Here is a 19,653-nt window from a genome sequence, read left to right on the forward strand (position 1 = left end):
TTCCAGGGCTCCTCCGGGCGGGCGGCAGGGAATCCTGGACAAGGTTCCAGGAAAGGGATGGGTGGGCGTGGCCCCGCAGGGCTGCAGGCGGACAGGGCCTTGCTTTTCTTTTCCCATCAGGGTCTAAATTTGTCTCCATTGTTTCTTTTCTTTTCTTTTCTTTTTTTTTTTTTTTTTTCCTCTCTCCTACTAAAAATGGGACTTGGGCCCAGCGAGGGACAACAATATCTTGACAGAGCGCTCTGACGATCGGAGACAGGGTCATCTGCATTGTCCGGGCTCCATGTGCCGCAGAGATTACGCCCGGGAGGAACAAAAGAAATGCGCAACAGAAGCGGGTGCAGCGGGTAAACAAGCGGAACGTGACCCGCGGGGACGCGCGCCTTCCTGCCGCCTGGAGTCGTCGTGAGAAGTCATTGCTCGCCTCCCGCCCCTCCCCCCGCATCAGCCGGTGGCTACGCAATCCAGAATCCAGAGAGCTGGGTTCTCCTAAGGCTCAGGCCCTGGGAGTGGGTTCAGCACGGTCAGGAGCTGCGTGAGCGGAAATTTAATCAACGGTCTCCTCGCACTAAAGGGGACCCCGGTGGCCTCCAAGTTAATACAACTTACAGGAGTTCTATTATGACTGGGGGAAACCGACTCGACATAGACTACAGGACGGTGTACTCCAATATTTTTCATTTATATGGGATATTAGACTTCCTAAATCAATGGCACACAAGTCAGTGACCCAGATGATACATTTATTGTGCTGTAATAGAGCAAATCACTTCTGGGGCATCCAACAATATTTCCCTCTGCCAGGTTTCCGGCTCAGCACCGGCCTGAAAGTCGGCTGTCAGGCCACTGGGCACCTTTGCTAATATGAGCACTTCTGATTTTAAGAATCCTGTATCTAAAAACCCGATCGCCATAAAAGTTAAAAAAAAAAAAAAAAAGTGGGCACTGTTTCTTTATTTCAGAGGTTCAGAGCAGGAAAATCTAGTCACCTAGTAGCCTTTCGTGGGTATATTTTATAAGATAGAAAGAATGCAAATATCCAAAGCCTTGCTAAACTGGATCAAGTACCTTGGTACTTTTAAGACATTCGTTTCTTTTCGTTTAATGTTTGCTTATTTTTGAGAGAGACAGAGTGAGAGTGGGGGAGGGGCAGAGAGAGAGACACACACAATTCCAAGCAGGCTATGAGCCGTCAGCACAGAGCCCCACACGGGGCTTGAACTCAGGAACAGCGAGATCATGACCTGAGGTGAAGTCAGGCACTTCACTGACTGAGCCACACACGCGCCCCCCAAGACATGCGTTGCAATAGTCTCTATCGTTGTTGCATCTTGGGAAATAAAGACAGGACAACAGAACTGAAGTTGACACAGACCTACCAGCCGAGACTCCTGATGTCCTCCGGGTGGTGCTTGCCAGAGCCCCTCCAACCCCCCTTCTCTGGGTTTGCTGATGCTATCAGTCCTGAAAGCAAGTTATGCATGGCGAGCCGCTCCCAAAGAGCAGATAGAAACTTGATAAGGACAAAGATGTGTACCCACTGCCCTCAAGTGAAATTCGTAAAGATTTTACTGCGGTTTTTGCAACGTATTCAACTTTCATTTAACTTATTGTGCAGTATAATTTATGAACTCCCAACACTGAGGTTGGCGTCCAACATACGGGGGACCTGAAGAGAGGAATGAATGTGTGTGCAGAAGGTGGTGATAAGTGAGAGCACAAAAGCTACCAAGATGTGCTTTTTCATAATGTTATTACCGCTCATTTCAAACTCCCGTAATCAAATTTCCAATCTTCGCGTCATTAATCACCTTTTCCAGATACCAAGGAAGTAAAACGCTTTGCAATAATGGCCCTAGGTCATTTTGCATCCACTCATCTCATGTGCCTGTGATAATACTATTTCCCTTTGATTTTTGCAGAGGAATGTTGAACCTGTCATCATTAGGTATTTGGATCTGGAGGGGTGTGGCGATGAACATGAGGCCACGAGGCCCAAGGCAAGCAGGGGACGTGCTTCCAAAATACATCAAAGTACCCATTAAGGTCATTTTACATGGGTGTTGAAAGTCAAGAGATAATGTCAGAAAACAAATGTTACTGGGATCCTAAAATCAGAAATAAGTGTCTCAGGTGGAATTCGGATTTGGGGAAATTGTACATCAGGCCCTCGGGGTTTCTTCCTTTTTCCACCAACTTCATCCCGGGTCTCAGTGAGATCGAGATGTAAGAGGCAATGACAAATGGAAAAGTAAAACCGAAAAAACTTAGGGTTTAATATACATTATGATTCACCTGATCTCAGGGGAGGAAAAGACTTTCTAAGAAGAAAACCATGAGAGAAATGCTCAGAGAAAAACACTGTTTAGACTTATCTGATGCTTGCAGTGTATCAGACACTGTCATATGCGCTTCCTAAATACTAATCTCTCTATCAAATGTATGAGGTATACTCTAAATTAACCCCACTTTGCAGCCGAGAAAACTGAGACAATAAGGGAGGACGTGATTTACTCAAGATGCCGTCGCTTACGAAGGACAAAGACAGGATCTAACCCAGGTAGTCTGACTTCTGATTACATACTTTACACTCTCTGGAATCCGTGCCTGAACTTTATTTAAAGAATGCACACATCTGTGAAAAATATCTAAAAAGTAAACAGAAAAGTATAACAAGAGAGCCAGTTAATATCTGGAGAGTCTAGATCAGTGGACCTCAAGTCTGGCAACAGAATCATCTGGGAAGCTGAAAAAAATGCCAAAGCTAGTAACCCCAACCCAGGCCAACTGAACTGGAATCCCTGGGGAGGATTCTGGCATCGGTAGTACCTTTATGAAAGCCCCAGACGATTCTACTGTGCAGCCAACGCTGAGGGTGACTGAGAGATAAGGGAAATTTTAGAACATCATTTTAACTTAAAAAAAAAAAAATTTGAGCCTCAGTAAATGAATCACAGAAAAATTTCAAGTGGATGATGGAAAATGATTACTCTCACTGGCAAGCAGAGAGAGATGGTTTCGAACAATGGGATACCATTTAGTTCCTATCAAATTAACAAAAGGTTTTTTAAAAAATGTTTGACAATGATCATGGTGAGGATAATCTCCCTTTTTTAGCAAAAGAAGCATATTAGGTCTATAATTTGGCACATGCTTCCTAGGAGTATTCGACGAATGTGGATTAAAACACTAAAATTGATTCCGCTGCGCAGAATCTATCTTAAGGAAATAGAGATGGGCACATTCAGTTATTACAGCGTATCTGTGACGGTATTATTTATAGTGGCCAAAATGGACACTTGTTCACGGCGAACGTCAGGAGAGTGGATAATTACATTATTGGTACATTGGTACAGACGGTGGACGAAGGCACAGAGGCATTACAAAGTCCCCTTCCTGAGCAGGAGATACGCCTATGGTGTAACACTAGGTGGGGAAAAAAAGAGATACAACTAGGCACCTTATGTTTCCCATGTAGGATATACATAATAAATTCCTGGGAGGAAACCGGTGAAACATGCACAGTAGTTATTCCCTAGGTTAACTTTGTTTCTTACAATCCCTGTAAATTACAGTGGACATTGAGGAACCTGTTCCAGCAGACTGGGTGACCACTAGTGGGGGAGGGCAGCGAGGTCATTCAGACACTGATCGCATCATTCTGCTGAGAGAGCCTACGTAATTCTGAGCCCCATGGAATGCTGGCTGCAAATCTACGGACCCGACATACAAGGCAGACACACAGAGGTGGCATTCACCCGTGCCAGGACCCTTGGTGAAATATTCACCCTCTGTGCTTTCGGCTCACGGGTCACTTGCAGCTACCCATTTACTGGTATCATGTTAGTGCGGAAGGGTAAGCAGGCATACGCAGATATTTCCAAAAGTCTAGAGGCAGAATCTATGTTATTGGAGCCCATTGAACGACTTTTAACATATTTATGCAAGTTATACGTGGAGGCCAATTAGCATACGTGAATCAACACTGCATTCCCAATACATGCACATGAATTCCATGCGTATGTGAACGTGTACAGCTATAACTTCTGAGAGTCAATGATATGTCAAACCTTTGGAGGTATGTCACCCATTCAAAAGACCCCTATGTCTGAGGATCAGCTGACACTCATAACCTCTGCACGTTGAGTGTTTTCGTGCCCCCCCCATTCCAACTTCCAGAAAAGCCCAGCTGTACACAAGCAAGAGGAGAATTTTCTTCTGAATTTAAGAGATATAAGCAACTAGTGCATACATATATATATATTCAGTTTATAGTAGTATATATAAGATATATTAAGTATATCTTAAGTATGTATATATGTATATATATGCATATACACAGACACTCCTATTTTTTGCTGAAATTCATCATGTAGAGAACCTTCCTTCCTGAAGCTGCCGTTTCCTCCCTGAACTTGTCCCGTCAGTATTAACATCCCACCAGGATTAACTAGAGGCCACTACACAATTCCGTAGATGGGATCTAAAATGACTTTCACACTGAGAACAAAATCAGCCGGGCTTCAGCAGGAAGCTAGAGCAAAGGAGCAAGAGTTAGACCGAGACTCTCTGTTGTTTGTGTTTCTCCCACGTTAACAGGTGTCACGGGGAGAGGTGGCTGACAGCCCTGAGGATTAAGAGGCCTAGGGTGGCCTGCTACCATGCACCATCCTGCCCGCTAATGGTAGGATACCTGTGGCCTGACTGTCTTTTCAGAACTTGGGGCTCATTTGTGCAGCTGGCTGTGAAGACATGGGAAGCTCTGACTCTCCTGGCTTTGTCGTGGCTCTCCCCCGCTCCCCTGCCTTGTATTCTGTGCCCACAAAGCTGAAAGGACCAACAAAACAACGTGGAAATGTCTGGGTGGGCAGCAGATCTGTGGGTATGGTCGTACATCGTTGCCATCGATGTAAGAGAAACAAAGCCACTAGTCCCCACTGTTGGTTTTCCTAATTCAATAAGTGAGCACGAAGGAGGGCAAGCCCATCTCTCCCGAGAAGTATGGGCAACAGGTTGCAGAAGTGTTTTGATGTCGCAAAGAACAGGTTCCTGCCCAGCTGTGGAACACGCAGAATGACAACAGAGGAGAAATCGGACAAATCACAAGCTGAGAGGCTGGCTCTTTGGTTAAAGACGTCTGCCTGTGGCCTGTCAGTGGCTTTCAGAGTTAGAATGCATTGGGGTGAATATGTCTTGCGGGATAAAATCCCCACCTTGCATAGGAACCTCTGATGTGTGGACTTCTCTGCGCTCCAAAATTAGGTCTGCTTTTGGCAAGAGGCCAACAAAAGGTAACATCTGTCCCACCCTCGATGAGCTTTCATCAAAACTACAAGGATGAGGACGATGCTAATGACAATACTGCTGACGTAGCTATTTCTGCACCCCCCCCCCATCACCTTGTTTACTTGTTTCAGAGAGAAAGAAGTGTCTCCTTTCTCATCTTCAAGACTGACCCCCCCCCCCACCTGCACGCCACACATCATCCGAACAAACTGGGCTTGCTCCCCGTGGGCCTTTCTCTACTGTACATCTGACCTCTCCTTGTCCACGCCATCTGTGCTCCCTATGGAACCACAGCCCATGTTCAAGCCGCTTCCTTTAAAGTTACAAGTCTTCCCTTCAAGCCCACACACCCATCTCTGTCCCACCCTCTCTCTTCTCTCCTTCGTAGCCAAGCACCTAAGAGAATATTCAGCCCTGCTTGCCTCAGCTCTCTCGTTCCGTCCACAACCTCAAGCAATTATCTTCTGTCCCTACTGCCCCGCCGCAGTTCTTTCACAAGGCAGAGTTTGCTGGCTGTCACCTGGCTGGACTCGGGTGTCTGCACTCAGCACTCTACTTAGTATATTAGATGTCTTATGTCCGTAGTGTAGACCCTTCATCTCTAGACACAAGGCCACAACAGCTACCTAATTGGGTTACGTGGTTTCCAACTTCATACGTCTGTAATCCGACCTCCAGGCTTCTGCCCAAGGATCTTCCCCAACCCCAATCCAGCCATGAAAATCTTTCGGTGAGTCTTTACTGTCAAAAGACAACATAAAATGCTGTTGGTGCATATCTACTCAATGCTCTGGGTGCTGCACTGTGGCAGGCACTGTGTCGGTGCAGGGCACAATGGAATAAACAGACATGATCCTTGCCCCGTGGAGTTTATAATCAGAATGAGAGACAATTGAAGAGCAGGTAAAGTGACAAATGGTTTAGCTTCAGACTGTGATGAGGGTTACCAAGGAAACAAATCCTACTACAGAAATTAAAAGGAGGGGGGGAAATTTGGATAGGGAGGCGAGGAACCTTCTCTCTGAAAAGGAAGCATTAAAGCAAAGTGGAATGGGGGCGCCTGGGCGGCTCAGGCGGTTAAACGGCCGACTCTTGATTTTGGCTTGGGTCATGATCTCACGGTTTGTGAGTGTGAGCCCTGCATCAGGCTCTGCCCTCACAGCACAGAAATTGCTTTGGACCCTCTGTCCCCCTCTCTCTGCCCCTTCCTCACTCGTGCTCGCTCTTTCCCTCTCTCAGAAATAAATATACATGAAAATTTTTAAAAACAATAAATAAAGCAAAGCAGAATTAAGATCCAGGTGAGGACTCAGGGAACGCATGATCCAGGAGCATCGAAGTCCCTGATTCAGGACAGTGCTCGGCATGGCAAAAGAAGGGCAAGGAGGTCGATGTGGCTGGACAGCAAGATGAACGGTGGCAAGAGGGAAGGCTGCTAAAGTAGGCAGGGGAAGATCCTGTGTGGTCTTCTAGGCCACTTCTAGGTCTTCTAGGAATTTGGATTTTATAATACGTGCAACGGAAAGCTTTTGAAGCACAATCAACAAGGGAGACACAATCTAGTTTTGTTTTTGACACAAACTTCTGGCTGCGTGGTGACCAATGAAATGTGGAACTTAGCAAAAATTATTAGAATGGGTCAGGCCAGTGACAACAGCCCGGACTATGAAGGTGGCAGCGAAGACAGAAGGAAATAGATGCAGAGCAGGGTTGTGGGGCTTGCCGAAGGAGCAGAAAGGAAGGCAAGAGGGTGCCAGAGTTTCTCATCCTAGCCACCTGGTGGGTGGGATGCCATCACCGAGATGGGGATGACGGGGAGGAACAGATTTGGGGGAAAATTCGGAGTTCAGCCGCAGATATGTTAACTTTGAGATGTTTAGTTAGAGATGTACTGTAGATAATTAGAAATATGAGTCAGAGGAACTATCTGGCTGACTACATAAGTCATCTATACATGAATTATATTTATAGCCATGGGGATGGATGAAATCATCCAGCAAGAGGGCGGCAAGTGAGAAGAGTGTGCAGAACAAAGAAACCCCAAATATTTGAGGTGCAAGAGACGAAGGGATGCCCGAAGAAGAAACAGAAGAGAAAGTGCCAGTGAGAGAAGAAAACAAGAGAGGGTGGTGTGAGAGTGGCCAAATGGAGAAAATGGTTCAAGAAAGAGGAGTAATCAAGCACGTCAGTAAGATGAGAGTTGAAAATCAATCATCTAAATGGGAAGAGAGGAGATGACTAAAACACATCTGGAAATGTAGAGCTAAATGAATAGATAATCCTGCAAGGCAGAGCTACAACTAGTAAGCTACATAGGAAACATACAGACCCTCGCAATTAATCAAAGATGTAAATGTCAATGAAAAGCGCTTTCTCCAGTAGATTAGTAAATCAGTTTTTAAAGTTATAGTAACAAAACAAATACCATATGACTTCGCTCGTATGTGGAATTTAAGAAACAAAACAAACAAAGAAAAGAGAGACAGAAACAAAAAAATAAACAAAAAAACCCCCAGACTCTTAAATATAGAGAACAAACTGGGGGTCACCAGAGGGCAGGGTGGGGGAGCGGGGGAGAGGAGGGGTGCACTAGGTGATAAGCACTGAGAAATCTATAGGATCGTTGAATCATCATATTGTATACTCGAAACTAATGTAACACTGGATGTGTTAATTATACTTGAATAAAAAAAAGTTATAATAGCATGATGCCACCTGAAGTATAGCAAGGTTGGCATTCTATGTATTGCTTTTGACATTGTAAATTGATACAACCCTTTAAAAGAAAAATAATTTGGCAGTAGATATATTAAGAACTTTGTTGCAGGAATTGCATTAATGGGAATCTAGCCTAAAAAACTAATCTAAAATGCTTGCATGCCCCAGGTTGTTCATTCTAGTATTATGTATAATACTAAAAACAAAATGCAAGAAAACAAAAAAATTAAAAAAAAAAAAACAACCAGGAAAAAATATCCCCAAATAGTGAAATAGGTAAATTAGAGTGTATTTACTTAAAGAAATAATATGCAGACTAGAATACAAAGCATGTTATAGAAGGAACTAAATAATGCACGAAAGCATATTTAAACTCTGATTACAATGTAAATGTTTTATTCCATTCCTACTTAAATTGTACCTCAGTAAAATTACCTGGAAAGAAAGGCACTCAGAAAAACAGAGTAGTTTTATAAGGCAGGTGCAATTATAGTTGATTATTTCCATCTATTTTCTGTATAAGCTATAATATGGTTTGTATCCCTTTCATAATAAAGAAGATTTTATTAAAGATTTTTGGCAATATTATTCTCTTTTGGCCATATGGACAATTCTGTCATGACTATAATTTTGAATAAAAAGGGAGAATATTAATATTTATGATCTTTATATCACAGTTGTGGGATTTTTTTTAATGAATGCAAGACTACGTGTGCTGACATATTTATTTTGAGACCCAAGTTCCTTGGTTTATTCCATTTATAAATTTGTACCTTAGTGAGTTGTTGTAAATGTGTTCTGAATCTGCTTGGCTAGCAGTTGACAATCTCTTGAAAGATCTTTACTTTCAGGGTTTTTTTCCATTCCTACTTTGCCAAATCACCAGTCTCTGAGGCGGCTGCCTCCTCCATGAAACCCCCTCAGCTCTTTGAAAATCAAGACCCCAGATTCCTTGGGACAGAAGCAGAGACCCTACTAAGTAAATATTTTCAGAGCACAGGGGCCAAGAGTCTGTCAGCCCCAACCTGAAACCACATTCCCAGGGCAAGGATTGAGGTGACAGACAGATGGTTTTTCCAGTTTCAGTGAAGGATCTGGGCTGTGGAAGTAGGGAGGGGCCATTTTGTACCTTGTATTCAAAAGCATACACAGCAAATTCTGGTGAGCTTTTTCTGAGAGGCATTCCATCCAATCACTGTATAAAAAAATAAAAAAAGAAAAGAAAAAAGATGGGGACGTCTGGGTGGCTCAGTTGGTTAAGTGTCCGACTTCGGCCCAGGTCATGATCTCACGGTTCATGGGTTCGAGGCCCGTGTGGGGCTCCATGCTGACGGCTCGGAGCCTGGAGCTGCTTCGGATTCTCTGTCTCCCCCTCTCTCTGCCCCTCCCCCACTCGTGCTCTGTCTCACTCTGTCTCTCAAAAATAAACAAACATAATAAAAAAAAAATTTTTTTTTCAACGTTTATTTATTTTTGGGACAGAGAGAGACAGAGCATGAACGGGGAAGGGGCAGAGAGAGGGAGACACAGAATCGGAAACAGGCTCCAGGCTCCGAGCCATCAGCCCAGAGCCTGACGCGGGGCTCGAACTCACGGACCGCGAGATCGTGACCTGGCTGAAGTCGGACGCTTAACCGACTGTGCCACCCAGGCGCCCCAAAAAAATTTTTTTAAAGGAAGAAAAGTAAACAGGAAAGGATGAGGAAGGTAGAAGAAAAAAACAAAAATGCCTTTAAACAATGACTGCAAATTGTCTAAGTCAACCCCCAACTTTAATTTTGGAGAAAACAAATTTAATAATGTCAAATAAATTTACACTCACTTATCTCGACAGGAAACAGGAGGCAAGAAGGAGGGAAGAGAAGCCTGGAAGTGATGCTGTAGACACCATGTGTGAATTATGCAGGCACAGGAGAGAAACTGAGGCATAGGAGGAAAAGTAGGGCACGGCTCAGAGAATCTGCGGAGAGCAACAAGGAAATCTATGATCTTCAAATGTGATCTCCAAACAGAATAACAGGTTTCTGCCACATTCTAGTTAAGAGGCAACATATTATTGGGGCGCCTGGGTGGCGCAGTCGGTTAAGCGTCCGACCGACTTCAGCCAGGTCACGATCTCGCGGTCCGTGAGTTCGAGCCCCGCGTCGGGCTCTGGGCTGATGGCTCGGAGCCTGGAGCCTGTTTCCGATTCTGTGTCTCCCTCTCTCTCTGCCCCTCCCCCGTTCATGCTCTGTCTCTCTCTGTCCCAAAAATAAATAAACGTTGAAAAAAAAAAAAAAAGAGGCAACATATTATTGAAAACCTTTATGTGTAACGCTTTTCTAAGCACAAAACACTGTAATGCAACTTTTAAAACACGCTTTCTCAGTGAAGAGAGCGCCCCCCCGCAAAAACTGACCAAAGCTAAAAATGACATAAATCACATAGAACTATCCTTTGCAAATTCATCGTGTGAAGTAATTAAGGAAAGCATGGCTGAGTTTTAGGAGTTGAGACTTTGATCTGACAGGTGGAAGAAATATAGTGAAACGAGTCGGGATAAGGCCGTAACGTCAGGACTGAAATCGTTTGCTGTGCCAGTCACGAGCTTAATTAGTTTTTTTTTTTCCCACTGACAGTCCCAAATTAAAATAAACGGACCACATCGAGACAAATCTCGGATGCATGTAGTGCTTAAGAATATATTGTTCCTGAGACAGCAGTAGCTTGAGGGCCGTGAATAAGGTTGTTCCTTCGGTGTCTCGTGCAGAGGGCGGGGAGGAGTAAAATGGGCCATGGATGAAAGCAAACAGCTAATACTAGACCAACCTCCGTGGATGCTTGGGGCTGCTTGGGGGCGCTGGGAGCTTTGCTTGTGGTCCTCTCTGTATGCGTGCCAGTGGGAAGGCTTTGGAAGAAAAGACAGCCTGGGGGAAGTGGAATAGACAAATGCCCTGTGGTCACCCAGCGTACTGAGCCGATTCCTTTCTAAGTGCAGGTAAATTGTTTTATATTTAGTGACCACGATCGACTCTATTACAAATTAATGAGGGGTCGGAAGCTTGATTGGAGATTGTCTGCCCACACATTTGCCATCATCGTGAAAAAAAAATAGACCAGTCGTAACTTGAAGCAAGGAGATGGGTGAGGATGTGAGGCTGCAAAGCTCTGGATGCCCTACACACGGGCCGCCCCATGCCAAGGGGTCCTTCTGAGGACTTCCCTCCCGGCTCCTGGGCCCTTTGGTGAACTCACTGCTAGCGTTGTCACTTTCTCAGAATCCATCACCGAGAGAGTTCTCGTGTCACCCGACCTTCTTGTTTTTAAATCCCCAGTTTCCTCGTGTTTTCCCAAGACGCATTGTATCTCATTAGAATGGCTCGGAAAATAGTCGTGTCCCGTGGTGGTAAACAGGAAGCGAGTGCGCCCTCAGAACCAGGGGCCGCTGCCCTCGGAGCCTTCAGGCTTGTGACGCAGAGATAAGAGGCAAAGAGAAACAGTCCTGAGTGTGTGGCGGTCTGACCGACCCCCCTGAAGAGGCTCAGCAAACATTTCACACACGCTTCATTCCAGAGACGACGTCCCTTCCTGCCCACACGCCATTTTCATGAGAAAAGCATGTGAGGGTCTGTCTGCATGGTAGTGTGGTCTTGTGTCGGCTGTGAACACCAGCACCGCGAGAACATGGCGCCTCCCTTCCCCGGTCACCAGGGGACCCATTCTCTCAGTAGATGACCCCCCCTCCTCCTTCACAGAGAACATGGCTGGACAAGATGGCTCCCACTTCTAAGAGTCCCTTGGCCTCCAACCCTCTAGACTTTGGTCCTCTCTGTGGCTCCAAGACCTCGCCTCATTCAGCCACTTACTAACGGCCATTCCCTTCGCCAGAAGCCTGCTAGGCACCTTTGGTCATCTCTGCGAAAAGCTAATCATGAGAAGGCACCGCTTCGTCTGGACGACCCCTCTTGGTGCCACACCAAGGCTGAATCTCATCGCCAGGGTGACCCCTCCCCACACGGCCCTGCCCTCCCCCCAGTGTCATCAGCATGTTATTCTGTTCCTTCAAACCCCACTGTTCTTCTGGGCCCATGCCAGCTCGTTTTAAGAAACGCAAAGAAAGGGAGAAAATTAAGAAGACCTAGCCTCAAAACCATCGCCTTCCCTAGCGAATTCCTTTTTCTCATACACGAACTTTCTGGAAACGTGGTCTATATTTGTCTAGTCATCTTCCTCGCCTTCCACGTAGTCCTCAGTCTCCTAAAATCTGCCTTTGACCTGATCTCTTTGCTGAGATGATGGTCACAAAAATCTGGTTTGCCCTTTGCCACCATTGCTGTGCTCTGATGTGGCTGGCCACTCTCTCTTCTCAAGGTTTTCTTGCCCCGCCATCAACTGCTTTCTTCCTGCCTCTCTGTTTCTTCTGAGTGTGCTTCAGCCGGCTCTTTGAATATTAAAATCTCCCCAGTAAATGTCCTAACGTGTTTTCCCTTCTCACCCTAAGACTCACACTGGCTGGTCCCATTCATTCCAAGAATTTTCATAACTCTCTCTCTCTGCCAATGACTATCTCATGTGAATCTCCCAAACTTCAAACCTATAGAGCCAACTGCCCAGTGGACATCTCTCCTGGGAGAGCCTACCTGCACTTACCATCAACAAGGTCTGGAACTTGTTACAGCTCAGTGAGGGATGTAAGTATCGACTCAGCTGCCCTTGCTGGGAACCAGGGCAGTACCTTGATTCTTTGCTATTCCTTCCCATCTGCCTACAAACCAATCAACAAGTCGCATCTATTCTGTTTGCTAAGTGACTCTCACCTCCACCCAGTCGTGGGCTTATGCTCACTACCTTCTCTCCAGAATTCTACAAGTGTCCTAATTGCTCTTCCAACCTCCCTTCTTGCCCATTTCTATTCTGCTTTCCAGAATTATCTTTCTACGACACAAGTGTGGCTTTGCCCTCTGCTGCTTAAAATCCCTCAGCCGCTCCTTGTTATTCAAATACACCATGTAAAACTCTTTAAAGTGGCTTGTACGGCCCTGTGTAACCTAACATCTGTTTTCTCTGTCCTCGTCTGTCACTATTAACTCTGTACACAAACTTCCTCTGGTTTTTAGAGCACATCTTCCCTTATACCGTCCATCCCACATAACATTCCACCTGCCTAGGATGCCAGCTGTCTGACCCACGCCCGACCACTACGTAGATTGAACCCTGCTCCTCCTCCTCCACTCAGCCTCGCCATTACTTCCACCGGAAAACCCTCACCGACCCCCAGCATCCCACCACCTCCAGGCCTGGGATAGGTACTGTACAACTTAAGGAACATTATTGAGTCACATAAATTATGAATTCAAAGAAGATTCTAGCAGGGCTCCTGGGTGGCTAAGTCAGTTGGGCGTCCGTCCAACTCTTGATTTCAGTTCAGGTCATGATCTCGCAGTTCCTGGGTTTGACCCCCACATCGGGCCCTGCGCTGATAGTGTGGAGCGTGTTTGGGATCCCCTCTCTTCCTCTCTCTCTGCCCCTCCCTACCCTCCAAATAAATAAATAAACTTACAAAAGACAAAGGAGGTCCTAGCTTTAGTCGCGGGAGATGCAGAGCTCCGTTTTCCTCATGCTTTAGCAATGCTTCACTCCGGTGTGGAAGACGTTCTTGTGTGACTTGTCTTCGGGAGGCAGGAATAATGCCCAGCCAGCATCTTCGCTGCCTGCTGTCCCACGGGATGAGTAGCGACGAGAGAAGAGTAGAATACCAGTTACATCAGGGAACGAAGGAAAGACATCAGACTAATCCAAACAAGTATCATTTAAGCCTAGTTGACGACGCTGAAACGTATCAGGCATGAGGTCCTAGACCATTCTTGAAGCCATCCATCGTCACTCCCAGCCTAAAATGACCGTTCCTTTCTACCAGTCATTAGATGGGTTGGGGGTATTTACTATGGATGGGGTGACAAGTACTGAGAACACACTATCAAATAAGACATGGTGTGTCTGACCGCATCTGGACAGGCTGCAGGTAAGTGAGCAGGGACAAAACAAGGACCGGTTGTTACGGTGGAAGGAGAGGCTAGGACCCCACGGGAGGCGCAAAGTCCTGTTTTGGAGGTAGAGATGAGGTCAGAACAACACGTAGAGGGCCATTTACACCTGTTCCGGGACCCGGAGTTCATCCAAAGGGAAGCCGATGATGAGTTTTAGGACGAGAAGACAGGCCGGTCCATTGAGATCAAGAAGGAGGTAGGACTGAAATGGCTTTTGCTAAGGGCAGCGAGAATGGGGAGGGGAATGAGGGGGAAAGATTGGAAAGCTGCCCGGAAAAGTACAGAGGACTTGGGGGTGGTTTAGGAGTGCATAGGGAGGGAGAAGAAAGCATCCAGAATGATTCTCAAATGATCCTACTGAGTTATTGACTGAGCTCAGGAAGACAGTGTGGGGCAAGGTGCCTGTAAGTAATCCTTACAGTAGCACCAATTCTGGCCCTTGATTACTCTGCACCCACAAAGAAATAACACAGGAATCAGCTTCCGTTACGTTAGAAAAATGATAAATCCTGATGGGGACCGTGACATCTGTATCCCGCTTCTAGGAATCTACTAAGGAAGACAATTAGGAGAACAAAGAAGCTGCAGAGATTCCTTCCCGAGAATTCTACGAGGTGGACTAGAAAACCACAGGTGTTGTTGGATGGTGAAGGAGGGTTCTGTCCATCTGTCAGAACACCGTTTTTTTTTTTTTTTTTATTTCTTTTCCAGACTGTTCGACTTAACAACTTCACAATGACAGGATGGCAGAGACCCTTGATGCGGCCTTTGGATTGTTGAAGCATCTCATTTTCATTCTAATTCATTCCAGAATAGTTTTCTTCCTATCCAGAATCATCTTCTGAGGAACCGAAACCATGAATTTAGCAATTTTGCATTGCCGGGAAGCACATTAATGAAGAAAAGTAAAAACTATAAATAGTCTTGATGATGATAAGTAATCAGATCAAATACCACAATGAATGCATTCCACTTAAGTACTTTGAATTCTTTCTTCTTTTTTTAAAGTATCAGAACATTTGAAAATCAGGATATAACTTTCCTTCATGAAATACCCAGAAAACTGCCTGCATTTTAAGAAACCAAAAGACAGCAGTGAGGTCAAGAGGAAGCTAAAGAAAGATACTTGTCTGCAAACTAAAAATAAAGTTGACATGACCCTGAGAAGGAGTAAATTAAACGTATCATTTAAAGGTAACAAAGTTCTGGGGCGCCTGGGTGGCTCAGGCGGTTGAGCATGTGACTCTTGGTTTCGGCTCGGGTCATGATCTCACGGTTCGTGGGTTCAAGCCTCCCGTTGGGCTCTGCACCAAGAGTACAGAGCCTGCTTGGGATTCTCTCTCACCCTCTCTCTCTCTCTGCCTCTTCCCCACTTGTGCTGTCTCTCTCAAAATAAATAAATAAACGTTAAAAAAAAAAAAAAGGTAACTAAGTTCTGGGTCTTCCTAACCCAGTTGAGTTACTATTCCCTCTTCTCTGCAAAAGAAAAGCTACTGAAGAAAAAGTTCTTAATGGTGGCTGTGCTATTTTCAGTCAGGCTGCCAGTTAGGTATAAATGAAAAATGTATTTGTTCAAGTTCTGTAAATTGGGGGAAAATCGGGGGATGGGATTGGTAACCTGACGAGAGAGAGAATGAATGGGGATCAGAGAGAGGCCCTGAAACTCACCAACAGACTATTTGTCTTGTCGCTTTATTGTCTCCAGATGGAGCCATTAAAATAGCACAACACAGAAATAGTACATTAAGCTATAGCCCGAGTTCAATCTTCAATTATATGCCTTTTGATTAACACGGAAAACCGTATTCAGATTTGCTCCTCCACCCACAGTTTTTTTTTATCTGAGTTGAGGACGTCTGGACGGAAATCAGAAACGTTATTGGAGTGACCCCTTCCTCCGGAAATCTTCGCTGAGCGCACGATCCGTGAAGTTGCTCTCCCTTAGCCCACCTCTCCCGTCTGGTTTGGCCCCGTGCGAATGTATCATGGAAAAGCTTTCGAGTGGGAGGAAACTGATGTGATAGATAGATGTGTGACATAGTTACTCAAAAGGGCAGTTCATCTGAGCGTGTGTGCATGGATGTACGGAACAACGCCTTCTAAACACTGTCATGACTGGGACAGCGGATAATGTCATTTACAATGACATAATTTTTCAATCTTTTCTAGGATTGCAAAACAGTTCATTAAGAGAGATTGTCTCGTGCAGTTAGGCGAGTGAGTGGGAAGGTTAACCTAACAACCACAAACAGCCCATCCTATTTTTCTCTCTGCATCAACTAGATTCTTAACTGAATTGATCCACGGTCTCATATTTACCAGAAGGCAGCTGGAGTCAGCTCTGCGGTTATGATAGCCTCATACAGGCCATCTATTTGTGTCCTGTGTCAGCTCTGCGGAGACACTCCCAGAACGAGTCAATATCGCCATCTCACACACATTTCAAAACATTTTCCTTTCTAATTTATTTTATGTAATTCTTTTTTATTCTTTTCTGATTCGTTTTATGTAATTCTTTTTTTTTTAATTTTTTTTTAACGTTTATTTATTTTTGAGACAGAGAGAGACAGAGCATGAACGGGGGAGGGGCAGAGAGAGAGGGAGACACAGAATCGGAAGCAGGCTCCAGGCTCTGAGCCATCGGCCCAGAGCCCGACGCGGGGCTCGAACTCACGGACTGTGAGATCGTGACCTGAGCTGAAGTCGGATGCTTAACCGACTGAGCCACCCAGGCGCCCCTATGTAATTCTTTTTTATTCCAGAACCGTTCTCCTTTCTCTTTCCCCCTCTATTCTGACAAGGTAAACGAAGCACCTTGCAGCAACCTGGAAACTGGTTACATTTCGACACATGGTTAGAAATTTCACATTGGCGAGAAAAAGACTTTGGAAGTAAAACAAATGCATTTTAGGAAGTTAGTGAAGAGGAGATCATCAGTCTGAAGTATGAGCAAAACCATATTCTCCCGAAGAGCAGCTACGTACTCATGGGGCGGGGCGGTCTCAGAGCTAAGGACAGGGAGAGTCTTTTTTAGGGTTAAGATTTCAGACGGTGCGAATGAGGGTGCCCTCCTAGTCAGATGTAATAGGGGGCAGGAGTTGAGAGCAGGGAGTGCTCAAACTTGAGCACAAGAGTGGGCCGGAGGGCTTGTGAAAACACATGTCTGGGCAACAGTCCCCAGAGCTTCTGGCGTAGCTGGTCCGGAGTGAGGTTAATGGTGCACTTCTGAGCCTACAGGTCATGCTGAGAAGGCTGGTCTAGGTACAGGGGGACAGATCCCAGGACCTCCCAGCCTCCTCCACCCCGAGGGGGTCCTCAGTCAGTGTCCCCACATAAGCAGCATCTAGAAGGGGGACATTTGATTTGTCCTTCCTCCCTGCCTTCTCGGTGACTTCCAAAGGACTAGATCAGGGTTCCTTGACAAACCCAGGCCAACGATATACCATGTACTTTTGTCTTTTTTCTGAACTCCAGAACAGTTCACATGCAGTGTTATAATGGTTTCACTTGTACAATATAGTGATTCACCAGTTCTATACATTTCTCTGTGCTCATCACGGCAAGTGTCCTCCTTAATCCCCATCACCTACTTCCCCCATCCCCCCACCACCCTCCCCTCTGATGACCCATCAGTGTGTTCTCTATAGTTAAAAGTCTGTTTCCTGGTTTGTCTCTCTCTCCTTCCCCACCACCGCCCTCCCCACTCCCCTTTGCTCGTTTGCTTGGTTTCTTAAATTCCACGTATACGTGAGATCATATGGTATTTGTCTTTCTCTGGCTGGCTTATTTCACTTAGCATTATGCTCTCTAGCTCCATCCATGTTGTTGCAAATGGCAAGATTTCATTCCTTTTTGTGGCTGAGTAATATTCCATTATATATAAATTGGCCGCTTCCATAATTTGGGTCCTGTAAGTAATACTGCGATAAACACAGGGGGGCCCGTCTCTCTTCAAATTAGTGTCTTTGCATTTTGGGGGTAAATGCTGAGTAGTGCCGTTACTGGACCACAGGGTAGCTGTATTTTTAACTTTTTGAGGAAACTCCATCCTGTTCTCCACAGCGGCTGCACCGGGTTGCATTCCCACCAACAGTGCGCGAGAAGGTTCCTATCTCTTCACATCCTGTCCAACTTTTCACCTAATGTCTGCCTCCAGAAGTACCTTTCTTTCCAACCTCTCTTTGCAAAGTATTTTGATCTAGGGGCAAGAGCAAACAACTTCTACAGGGTCGTCCTATAATCTGGTACACCATCTGCTACTAGTTTCACGAGCTTGAGTAAGGTCAACCCTCCAAAGCACAGTTTCCTTAGGTATAAAAATGGTGGCGGCAATAAAATATAACCTATACCTCTCCAATGTCATGTGAAGATCAATGAGACGAAGACAAAGCCCCTTTGGAGCTGCGATGCGTGCCAGAAATTGCAAGGGCTGTTGTGATAGATTCCTGAAAATCTTTTAATAAAGGGAACAAGGTTCTTTCAGAGCAAAGAAAGAGAAGACTTAAAACGCACAGCTGGGGCGCCTGGGTGGCGCAGTCGGTTAAAGCGTCCGACTTCAGCCAGGTCACGATCTCGCGGTTCGTGAGTTCGAGCCCCGCGTCGGGCTCTGGGCTGATGGCTCAGAGCCTGGAGCCTGTTTCCGATTCTGTGTCTCCCTCTCTCTCTGCCCCTCTCCCGTTCATGCTCTGTCTCTCTCTGTCCCAAAAATAAATAAATGTTGAAAAAAAAAAAATTAAAAAAAAAAAACGCACAGCTACGTGGAAGGCGAATAAACAGAAACCACGATAAAACGATTCAGTATAAAACAAGAATCCTGTCCGGTCATCTGAGTGTTTCCAGCCTGGCTGCTGAAGAGAGCCAGAAACCTGAAAAGACAGGAGGAGAAAGTGCGCGAAGAGGAAAGAGGAGGTCGTGATGATGGGATGGGGAATGTCACAACCTCGTCTGAAGTCTTTGGCCCTGGGCGGAGCGAGGACACGGGAGTGTGGGCTTGCTCCTTTCCAAAGCCTCCACCAGCGATAGAGAGCTTTGTGCTTTTTGGTTCTGGCCAATGCATTTTAAAAGAATTTTCAGTTAGGGAAATGGTCTTTTAAAGCCATCATCCTCAGAGGGTGCAATATTTACATGAAACAAATATTGCCTTTCATTGAAGTGATAATATCTTTTCTGCTGTTCCACACCTCTTAGACCTGGAAGTCACAGGAAACCTTTTCTGTTCCTATCTCCTCTCATTCTATGAATTTTTGTGTCTCAGATGAGTCATGTATAATTTGGTTATTACAATATTTATCTCAGAGAGAGATTAGGAGCCTTAGCCAATGTTTTTCGAATAGTCAGTAAGTCCCCACTGTAAGATTCACAAGGAATGAAAATGACATTAATATATTATAAAGAATCAAAACCCAGTAGCAAAAGAGATGATTGAATTCCAAAGGTTTCCATCACTCTTTCTCAAAAACAAATTTTTTTAATAAATGAGCTCCTGCTGGACGTGTTCTTTCTTGAGTGATAATCTTTCCATTAGTGGGGTAATTTGCAAAGCAAAACCTTTGTATTTCCTTGTTTTTCTTCTTCTTAAATATATAAAAGTTCTGTGGACAGGCTATTGAAGGGGCCGTTTTCC

The 19,653-nt window shown here is 45.3% G+C and overlaps 1 protein-coding gene across 1 annotated transcript in view; it reads right to left on the minus strand.

Annotated features, from left to right (window-relative positions):
• Positions 1-7,975: 7,975 nt before the first annotated feature.
• The window catches only part of LOC147584626 (uncharacterized), a 113,771-nt gene continuing 102,093 nt past the window's right edge, over positions 7,976-19,653 (minus strand). The window contains exons 3-5 of the mRNA XM_086708438.1: positions 13,544-13,697; positions 10,813-10,910; positions 7,976-9,199 (exon numbers count right to left, since the gene is read on the minus strand). Of these exons, the coding sequence (XP_086564564.1) occupies positions 9,019-9,199; positions 10,813-10,910; positions 13,544-13,697 (433 nt within the window). The 3' untranslated portion in view covers positions 7,976-9,018. The remainder of the gene's footprint in view (positions 9,200-10,812; positions 10,911-13,543; positions 13,698-19,653) is intronic.

Source organism: Puma concolor, chromosome A1, assembly GCF_028749965.1.
Source record: "Puma concolor isolate L17-30 chromosome A1, mPumCon1.1.hap2, whole genome shotgun sequence".
In the NCBI taxonomy this organism is placed as follows: domain Eukaryota; kingdom Metazoa; phylum Chordata; class Mammalia; order Carnivora; family Felidae; genus Puma; species Puma concolor.